The sequence below is a fragment of the Dromiciops gliroides genome, chromosome 6 (assembly GCF_019393635.1).
Source record: "Dromiciops gliroides isolate mDroGli1 chromosome 6, mDroGli1.pri, whole genome shotgun sequence".
In the NCBI taxonomy this organism is placed as follows: Eukaryota; Metazoa; Chordata; class Mammalia; order Microbiotheria; family Microbiotheriidae; genus Dromiciops; species Dromiciops gliroides.
In genome coordinates this window covers 259,029,956-259,041,221 of record NC_057866.1, presented here as the reverse complement: position 1 = coordinate 259,041,221, position 11,266 = coordinate 259,029,956, and the positions used below count along the sequence as shown (strand labels likewise).

The 11,266-nt window shown below is 36.9% G+C and overlaps 1 protein-coding gene across 1 annotated transcript; it reads right to left on the bottom strand.

Annotated features, from left to right (window-relative positions):
• Nucleotides 1–1,355: 1,355 nt before the first annotated feature.
• CXCL11 (C-X-C motif chemokine ligand 11) lies at nt 1,356–4,046 on the bottom strand. Its single transcript, XM_043973133.1, has 4 exons — nt 3,970–4,046; nt 2,414–2,540; nt 2,247–2,319; nt 1,356–2,121 (listed from the first exon to the last, which is right to left on the bottom strand). Exons 1-4 carry the CDS (start codon nt 4,028–4,030, stop codon nt 2,098–2,100), a joined length of 285 nt encoding a protein of 94 aa, XP_043829068.1. The 5' UTR covers nt 4,031–4,046; the 3' UTR covers nt 1,356–2,097.
• Between the last annotated feature and the right edge of the window lie 7,220 nt (nt 4,047–11,266).

The window sequence follows — 11,266 nt, the reverse complement described above, 5'->3', positions numbered from 1 at the left end:
ATGAGGAAGGGAAGAGCATGTAGCCAGTTCAAGATGATGGCCTGGGAAAGAATGGGAGATGGAGCGACTGGAGACCATGATGGTGAGGGTAAAGAGCAAGGTTTGGGGTTGCAAGGCAGAGGGAGAAGTAGAATTATAACAGATTGTGATCAGAGGAATTTCAGAGCCTTTGTGAGTCATGTTCTTTTTTTTCCTCTTTTTTTTTTTTTTTACAAGGCAGTCAGGGTTAAGTGACTTGCCCAGGGTCACAAAGCTAGTGAGTGTCAAGTGTCTGAGGTCAGATTTGAACTCAGGTCCCCCTGAATCCAGGGCCGGAGCTCTATCTACTTCGCCACCTAGCTGCCCCACCTTTGTGAGTCATGGCAAGATCAGGGACATGACCATCTCTGTGTAGCTGAGGTGGTGTGCAGGAATAGGTCATTGGAAATGAGTAAGTTGAGAAATGGGGGGGGGTTAATGTGTTTGAGAAAATATCAGTATAAATGTTGAAATTCCATAGAATAAGGAAGGAGTTAGGGAAGAGAGTTAAGACTGTGAGCCAAGGAGTGAACGCATTGAGAAAAGAAGGAATGTCTGGAAGTCTGTAGACAATAGCTACCAGAACTGTGATTGGTGATAAATACTGATTACATGAAGTCCAAATGAAGAGAGGCTTTTAAATGATGCTGGTAGAGAATATGAAAGCAAGTGGTATATTGGAAATCACTTCCCAACCTGTCCAATGACTGTTGGGGTGATGGAGGAGGGAGCCAGGTGTCAGAGAGTACGAGAAGATGGAAGGAGTGAGAAAGGAAAATGTTGGAGATGAAAGTAAGTTTGTTACCTATGGAGCAGGCTTTCCAGAGGGCCTACTGAAAGAGGTTAACTTTAGAGGGAAACACTGATGAGAATGGATGAACAAAAGGTACCAATGCAACGCCCAGTTTATCTGTTTGTTATCTGTCATTCCCACTATATAACTAGCCCACCTCCTTTCCTAGTCATACATGTCATGAATAATGCCTCGTGCACGAGTCTTTGTGTATAAGTCATTATTGGCAGTATGTTCCATTCACTCATACCCACTCTATATCTTTGTTATCAGTCAGTGCATGTGCCATACACTCCTAGGTGAAATTGTTTCAGTAACCCTAAGTGTTTGGGAATGAGTCCAGTTATTTCCATTTTTAGCTTTCTATAATAGGAAATTATTTTGATCCATTTCAAAATGAATTAGGTTTAGGCATCTCCAGTTTTTAGCTTAAGATAGCCCTAAGAGGCTTAAATATTTTTCTCAGGTAAAAAACAACAAAAATGCAAAGATGATTGCTCAAAGCTGATTTATTTTTCAACACATTTATTTAGCACACAGAATAATTTCTTATTTTAAGCATGTATGAAAGTAGAAAAAAACTTAAAATACATAATGAGTATGGTTTCTGAAAGTGTACATTTCAGTGAACATGTTCCATTGAGCCAATACTAGAGCTGCCACATTAAGTTGGAATATCTTGGCTCTTCTCCTTTTCCCCAGTTCTTAATTTGCTTTTACAATGGCACTTAAGCTAATTCTTTATTATAACAGTATTATGGAGGAATAAAAATTCTTCCCTCACTAACTAGAAAGTATTTTTTATTCAAAAGATAATCATGTTTTGTGTGTAAAAACATTCATTACTCAGATAATTTCCTATAACATTTATGAATTTGGATCTATCATATTTGACTAATAATAAATGTGATGAGTAATATGTTGATACCTCTGCTACAACTCCTGATGGCAACATGAGACACTGTAACCAATACAAGAGCAGTCTGATAGTTGAGAAAGGAAAGTAGCTTTTCCCAAACACAGCCCCCCCAGCTGTAGACAGCCGACCTCCTTGGTGGTTCTTGGGCTAGAGCGTGCTGGTTCACCTGTGGATGTAGGCTGAAACAAGGAAAGAGATAGTCTAGAGTGCAGATTGTAGGATCATAGATCTAGACCTGGAAAGGACCTGAAAGGCCATTTCCTCCAGTGCCCCATCATTTTTAGAGTGGGGAATGAGTGGTTTAGTAATCATGAAAGGACTTGATCCAAGTCTGGAAGTCCTTTCTGTTGCGTTATGATCTTCCTTTTTAAGAATTCTTTTTTAGAACTCTCTGTAAAAACAAGCAAAAATAGTTGCATATTAATGTTATCCTTCTTTCCAAAGTATTGATGTGACTTTAAATATTTGACAAAAAAGGAGAAAAAGAAAACCAGCAACAGTGTCCTTGTGGCCTACCTTTAGGATCAGCCTTGCTTGCCTGGATTCTGGATTCAAGCATGTTTGGCCCTTACCTCTTTTCAGGGTGATACTATTAACAGAGAATCAAAAAGAGCCTCATCAGATTTCCTAAATAAAAGCGAATAAATACCCTTGTCTTCATCATCATCAGGTCAATTACTTACATCATTTCTTTTTTGTCACAACTGCCACTTGGAAAAAATACTGAGACCTTTTTAATGTATGCTGGATTCACCGAGTCCACTGTAGAGCCTCTACAAAAGCACCGTGGCCCCCGGAATGTTAGGAAACCTGGAAGAGATGCAAGGTATTGATTAGTGATATGACCAGTTATAATACTGTATCTATATGTATCTATTTTGTTAATTTTGTTTATATGTAGACTGCTTTCATTGGTGAAAAGAAAACAGAGTAATAGTGTATATTTTGAAAGAGGGACATATCAGATAAATACAATTTTTAATTTTAAACTTAAGCAAAGCATTAAGGGAAAAGATTTGGCAGAGTGGTATAGAGGAAACTCATGTGGTGCCCAATATTATGGTAGGATACATCTAATTATTTCCCTTTTAAAAATTAACATGCTTCCTTAACAAATTAGCAAAGATGATAAAAGGTGGGAATAATCTGTGTTGGAGGGAATGTGGAAAGACTAATGCATTATTGGTGCATCTATGAATTAGTACAACCATTCTGGAAAGCTCTTTGGGATTATACACCTATTAGATGTTTACCCTAAGGCAGAGGTTACACTGGTTGACATTTACCCAAAGGGAGATTACTAATAAAAAGAAAGACTCCATATAGATGAAATGTACTTTTTATGATAGCAAAGAACTGACAAGGTAGAGCCCATAGATTGAGGAATGGCAAAACAAAGTGTGATAAATAAATGTAAGGGAATGTGATTGTGCTGTAAGAAATAAAATGATGAATTCTGAGAAGCCTGTAATATGAAGTAAGTAGAACAAGTAAAACAGTATAGATCCACAATAACTATGTCAATATCAATGGAAAGAACAACTGAAAATGAATATCGTGAAAATACAAAAGCAAAGAATTTTAAAACCCAAACTTAGTTCAGATTTTGGCTCTGTAATTACTGCTTGATATTGAAAAGCATCCTCAGCGTCCCGGGTTCACATCTCAGTTCTGCCACCTGCTACCTATGTCCTGAGCTATAACCTTTTGTGATCAGAAATGTTTCCTACCAGGTAATCGCATTGCTCCCAAATGATAACTTGCTAAATTAAAACAGCTGCTGCTGGCACTTGCCTGATTCTGTAACGAGGAAAAAAGGTTTTGTCAGGGACAACTGCTTTCTAAAGCCATATCTACTTCTAGTGTTTTGTGCCAAAGGTATAGTACTTTCTAGTACTTCTTATTACATGAATTAAAACAATTTTTTTTTTGGGTGAGGCAATTGGGGTTAAGTGACTTGCCCAGGGTCACACAACTAGTAAGTGTCAAGTGTCTGAAGCTGGATTTGAACTCAGGTCCTCCTGAATCCAGGACCCGTGCTCTATCCACTACGCCACCTAGCTGCCCCTAGTACTTCTTTTTACAAAAAATAAGGTCCTAGATTTTGAACAGGTACTTTAGAATGAAAGAAAAAAAGGTTAATATTTGAATCAACTGGTAAGACAATGAGGAGAATTGAAAAGTCAGAGAAGGAATATTCTTGGGCCTAACAAGTAAAAAAAAAAAAGTGCTACTATACCGTGAACAGCAGTAGAATAGAGGAGTGCTGCAAAAAGTATAACCAGAAACTTCAGACTCATGTTGGTTGTTGCTGCTGAATCCTAGGAATGGTGAACAGGGAAGAAAGTTTTGAGCTGGCATATTTAAGTTCTACCTATGTTGTAGCATGTGACAATGGGAATTTCCCTTGAGTCATTCCCCATAAAGTTTTAGCTTCCATTTTTTTTATTCTTGTAAATTATTTCTTTTACAGGATGTGCTTTTGTTATTGTTTTGATAAAGTTAATATAAATGGTTTCTTTTTTTATTTTGAGAAATTGGGAATGGCTTCAAGTTTATTTCACCATTTTTATTTCATCAAAATTTCACCTTTGTATTTTTGTTGATTTGAATGTTTTATTTTTGTTTGGGTTATCGTTAATTATTTAAAAATTTAAAAAGCATTGTTCCTTCCTATTTGAGCCAGTTCTTTAAACTGCTTTCTCCATGTACAAATTAAATCCAATTCAAGAAGTGCTTATTAAGCACATACTATATGCTAGGAGCCCTGCAAAGTACCATAAGCCCTGGTCCTTAAGAGGCTTACAGTCTGTTGGAGAGAACACAGAGAAGTGGGTATAAAATACACTATGTAGCCTGCAGTATTGACAGTGGGCTCTGTTGTTCCAACAGGGAGTTGGTTGTGCCTGCTCACTTCCCCTTGCCCCTCACCCCACCTCCCCTGTAGGTCTGTCCATGACTTTGGAGTCCTGTCAGGCATGACTTTTCTCTAGCCAATTCTTTGGGTCCAGAAAAGTGGTTTTCCTTTTAAACCTAGCATAGGAAGACATTGGGAAGGGGAACTTCGAGGGACTACCTCTCCTGGCAGCACAGCACATTACATTACTGCCCCTCAGCTAAAAATGGATGTTGAAGTGCCTGATTTTTAAGTTTCTTCCCCTGTTCTGGGAACGATATGAATCAGTCATCTTGTTCCTACAGCTCAAGCCTTTTTTAGCTAGAGAATTTATCTGGTGAACTATATGCCAGTTGTAAAATGGATTTTTCCCTTCTGACCAATCTCCTTTGCACAACCCTCACCCTCACCCCATCGTTTCTCTTGGATGCATTTACCCAACGATAAAGCCGCAGCAAAGGTGATGACTAACTTAATCACATTTATTATACTAACAAGATGAAACTGAAAGCAAACAAACCATTTAGAAATGGAGATTCTGGGAAGCCACAGTTTTCGGAGTAGAGAGACCATGAAGAAAAGAAGAGAATGAGATTGCAGGCATGCCTCCTGGCCCTGGAGTCTGTGAATCTTATTTATTGCCCCAGCTCAGCTGTTTTTTTTGTGTAGGGGTTGCTCTCCATGGTTTCTTTGTTAAGTTTCTGCCATTCCCTTTGTGGGGTCTGCTTCCTGGAGCACACCCGTCTCCACTTCTCTCATACTTTCTTGTTCTTCCCACTCTATGGGCTCCTGGCCTTCTCCTTCTTCCTTAGGATGGGACTGGCTGGCTTAGCAGGAGTCTGGTTGTGTCAGTTCCAGCTCAGGTCAGTTCTTCAGGGGATTGAGAATGGAAGAATGGTTCAGGATTTCTGCTAGAACCATCATCTGGGGTTCTTTTCCATCACCATAATCTCCTTTGCAAATAACAAGGCAGCACTACATTCAGAAACTTTGCAGCCTTTTGCAAAATCGGCCACATTTCATTTGACATTTCCATTTACACATCATAGTATCAAAGTAAGTACCAGAATGTAACAGAACAAAGTGGTCATCTTAGGATACCCTGAACAGGAGATTTACATCAGTAATTTAAACAATAGACAGGGCAGTTTTCAAGAGCATCCCTCAATAGACTACTTCAGTGACTACAAGTCTAATCTACATGTAAGCCATTACATGCACATGTCACAGCAGGACATGAATATCCATAGAACCCAAGTAAATATACATAAGAACAAAGCAATTGGAACAGAATCTATTATGCTTCAGCTGAAGCAAAGAAAGCAGGGGTAGGAATCATGATTTCAGACAAAGCAAGAGCAAAAATAGATCTAATTAAAAGAAATAAAGAAGGAAACCATATCTTGCTGAAAGGTACCGTAGATAATGAAGTCATATCAATACTTAACATATATGCACCAAATGGTATATAGCAGCTAAATTTTTGAAGAAGTTGAATAAGTTACAGGAAGAAATAGATAATAAAACTATATTAGTAGGGGACCTTAACCTTCCCCTCTCAGAACTGGATAAATCTAACAAAAAATAAGAAGTTAAGGAAGCGAATAAAATTCTGGAAAAGTTAGATATTAACAGATCTCTGGAGAAAATTAAATGGGAATAGAAAGGAATATACCTTCTTCTCAGCAGTACATGAGACCAACACAAAATTGACCATGTATTAGGACATAAAAACCTCACAACCAAATGCAGGAAAGCAGAAATGATAAACACATCCTGTTCAGAGCATAATGCAGTAAAAATTACATTTAATCATGGACAATTGAAAGAGATTAAAAAATTAATGAGAAATTAAATAATCCGATCCTAAAAAACAAGTGGGTTAAAGAACAAATCATAGAAATAATTGATGATTTCATTAAGGAAAATTACAACAGTGAGACAACATATCAAAATTTATGCAATGTAGGCAAAGGGGTCCTTAGGGGAAAATTTATATCCCTAACTGCTTACATGAATAAAATGGAGAAAAAACAGATCAATGAATGCAAGTAAAAAAATCCCTATAAAATGAACAAATTAAAAATCCCAAATTAAATACCAAACTGGAAATCCTGAAAATTGAGAGATTAATAAAATTGAAAGTAAGAAAACCATTGACCTAATAAATAAAATTAGAAGCTAGTTTTATGGGAAAAACAATAAAACAGATAAAACATTAGTTAATTTGATCAAAAAAAAAGGAAAGAAGAAAATCAAATTACTAATATCAAAAATGAAAGGGATGAGCTCACCACCAATGAAGAGGAATAAGACAAATGTTAGGAACTAATTTGCCCAGTAATATGCCAGTAAATTTGATAATCTAAATTAAATGGATGAATATCTACAAAAACATAAATTACCCAGATTAACATAAAAAGAAATAAAATATTTAACTCAATTTTAGAAAAGGAAATTAAACAAGCCATCAGTGAACTTCCTAAGATAAAATCCCTAGGACCTGATGGATTCACAAGTGAATTCTACCAAACATTTAAAGAACGATTAATCCCAATACTGTATAAACTATTTGGGGAAATAGGGAGAGAAGGAGTTCTACCAAATTCCTTTTAAGAGATAAATATGGTGCTGATATCCAAACCAGGAAGAACCAAAACAGAGAAAGAATATTATAGGTTAATTTCCATAATGAGTATTGATGCAAAAAATTTAAATAAAATACTAGCAAAGAGATTACAGCAATATATTACAAGGAGCATATACTATGACCATGTAGGATTTATACCAGGAATGCAGGGCTGGTTCAGTATTAGGAAAACTATCAGCATGATTAACCATATCAATAACAAAACCAATGGAAATCATGATTATCTCAATAGATGCAGAAAAAGCCTTTGACAAAATACAGCACCCGTTCATATTAAAAACACTAGAGAGCATAGGAATAAATGGGGCTTACCTTAAAATGACAAGTAAATATGTATCTAAAACCATCACCGAGCATTATCTATAATACAGATAAGCTAGAAACCTTCCCAATACAATCAGGGGTGAAGTGAGGATGCCTATTATCACCTCTGTTATTTAGTATTATAGCAGAATGTTAGCTACAGCAATAAGAGAAGAAAAAGAAATTAAGGGAATTAAAATAGGTAATGAGGAAGCAAAACTATCACTCTTTGCAGATGATATGATGTTGTACTTAGAAAATTCTATAGAATCAACTAAAAAACTGCTTGAAAATAGTAACTTTGGCAAAGTTGCAGGATACAAAGTAAACTCACATAAATCATTAGCATTTCTATCTATTACCAACAAAGTCCAGTAGCAATGGATAGAAAGAGAAATTCCATTTAAAATAATTGTAGACAATATAAAATACTTGGGAATCTACCTGCGAAGACAAACCCAGGCTATATGAAAACAACTACAAAACACTTTTCACACAAATAAAGTCAGATCTAAACAATTGGAAAAATATTAATTGCTCATGGGCAGGCTGATCCAATATAATAAAAATGATAATCTTACCTCAATTAATCTATTTATTTAGTGCCATACCAATCAGACTATCAAAAAATATTTTATAGAGCTAGAAAAAATAACAATTCATCTGGAAGAACAAAAAGTCAAGCATATCAAGGAAATCAATGAAAATAAATGTGAAAGAAGGTGGTCTAGCAGTATGAGATCTCAAACTGTATTGCAAAGTGGTAATTATCAAAACAATCTGATAGTGGCTGAGAAATAGTGATGGATCAGTGGTATAGAATAGGTATGAATTATACTCTAGTAAATGGCTATATTAATCTAGTATATGATAAACCCAAAGAGCCGAGGTTTTGGAACAAAAATTCATTATTTGACAAAAACTGCTGGGAAAACTGGAAAACAGTATGGCAGAAACTAGGGATAGACTAACATTTCACACTGTATACTAAAATAAGGTAAAAATGGGTACATGATTTACACATAAAGGGTGATACCATAAGCAAATTAAGAGAGCATGGAATTGTTTATCTGTCAGATTTATGGATAGGGGAGAAAATTTAGGAATGAGGATAGAGCTTTACAAAATGTAAAACAGATAATTTTAATTTATATAAATTCAAAAGCTTTTGCACAAAGAAAACTAATGTAACCAAAAACATAAAGAAAGATGAAAACTAGGCAATAATTTTTACAACAAGTATCACTAATAAAGGCCTCATTTCTCAAATATATAGAGAACTGAGTCATATTTATAAAAATACAAGTCATTCACCACTTGATAAATGGTCTATGAAAATGAACAGGCAGTTTTCAGACAAAGAAATCAAAGCTATCTATAGTCATGAAAAAATGCTCTAGATCAGAGAAATGCAAATTGGAGCAGCTCTGAGGTATCTCCTCACTCCTATCAGAGTGGCAAATACAACAAAAGAGGAAAATGTTGGATGTTGGAGAGATTTGGGAAAACTGGGATGCTAGTCCATTTTTGGTGAAGTTGTCAACTGATCCAACCATTCTAGAGAGCAATTTTGAACTATGCTCAAAGGGCTATAGAATTTTACATACCCTTTGATCCAGCAATACCACTGCCAGGTTTATATCCCAAAGACATCCCCCAAAAGAGAAAAAAGACCTATTTGTTTTTGGTTTTTTAGTTTAGTTTTGGTTTTTTGCAGGGCAGTGAGGGTTAAGTGACTTGCCCAAGGTCACACAGCTAGTAAGTGTCAAGTGTCTGAGTCTGGATTTGAACTCAGGTCCTCCTGAATCCAGGGCTGGTGCTTTATCCACTGCACCACCTAAGCTGCACCAGAAAAAGACCTATTTGTAAAAAAAATATTTATAGCAACTCTTTTTGTGGTGGCTAACTACTGGAAATAAAAGGAATGTCCATCAATTGGAGAATGACTGAACAAGCTGTGGTATATGATTGTGCTATAAGAAATGACAAGCAGGATGTTTTCAGAAAGGCTGGGGGAGACATATATGAACTGAAGTATAGTGAAGTAAGCAGAACCAGGAGAACATTGTGCATAGTGACAGCAATATTGTTGGATGAAGAACTGCGAATGACTTAACCATTCTCAGCAATGCAATGACCCAAGACAATCCCAAAGGACTAATGATGAAGCAGACTATCCACCTCCAAAGAAAGAACTGATATTGATGGAACACAGACCGAAACAGGCTATTTGTCACTTTATTCTTTCATTTTTTTTCTTTTGTTTGAGTTTTTATACAAAATGACTAAGATGGCAGTGTTTTACATAATTGTACATGTATAACCTGTATCTGATTGCTTACTGCCTCGGGGAGGGGGGGGAAGGAAGGAGGGATAGAATTTAAAACCCCAAACTTTATATTATAACAAAAGAACAAGGCAATTACATCATTTAGCCTACAAAACAACAAACACATAAGTATTATATATGCAAATCACCAAAACTATGCATAACTAACAAGTGTTGCAATGTTACATACATTGCTCTAAGCACAGAAATCATGAAAAAATGGTCAAACATATTGAAAATTCACACGGACTTAGCATGTGTCAATCAACATGCTGTTCTTCTGACACTACTCTTCTGGCCCTCCTACCTATCTGACCTTCCCTCATCTCCTTTGCTGATTCTTTATTCAGGTCACATCCACTAACTAGGGGGACTCTCCAGGACTCTGTCCTGGGCTCCCTTCTCTCTCTTTGCTATTTCCCTTCATGGTTACATTAGCTCCCATGGATTCAAAGGTGATCACTATGCTGATGATTCTCAGATCTGACTATCCAGGCTTAACCTCTCTGACGACCTTCTCTCTCACCTCCAATTACTTATTGGACATCCTGAACATCTTGAATTTAATTTCTTATAGATGTCTTAAACTCAACATATCCAAAACTGAATTAATTCTCTTTCCTCCCCAATCCACCCCCCACCCTAACTTCTCTATTAGTGTTGAGAACCATCCTCCCAGTTACCCAGGCTCAGTCTAGATGTCATCTTCCCCTCCACATTCTGTCACCCCCCAGTCTGTCAGCAGTGCCTGTGGATTTTGTTGTATAGGCCCCTGTCTCTCTTCTGAGCCAGCCACCATCCTGGTGCAAGCCCTCACTCATCACTTCATACATGAACTGTGACAATAGATTTTTGGTGGCTCTTACTTGGGGGTCCTTCCTCCTCTCAGTCCATCCTTCACTCAGCCTCCAAAGGGATTTTCCTAATGCACAGGTCTGACTACATCACCTCTCCTTGTCCTAAGTAAACTCTAGTGACTCTATCACTTCCAGGATCAAACATAAAATCCTTTGGTGTTCAAAAGCCCTTCATAACTTGGCCCCCTCAGTCTACCTTTTCAGTCTCACCTCCCTACCAACATACTACTCCATCAAATGTACTGACCTCACTGCTGTTTCTTGAGCAAGACACTCCATCTCCCAACTTTCAGCATTTTCACTGATGGTCCTCCATGCCTGGAGTGTTCTCCTTCCCCTTCTCCACATCCCAGTTTCCTTCAAGTCCCAGCTAAAAGTTTTACCTTTAGGAAACCTTTCCCAACCCCCCTTAATTCTAGTGTCTTTACTCTGTTGATTATTTCAAATTTATCCTATATATCTCTTAATCAATGGAAAAATCAATAAACATTTATTAAGCAC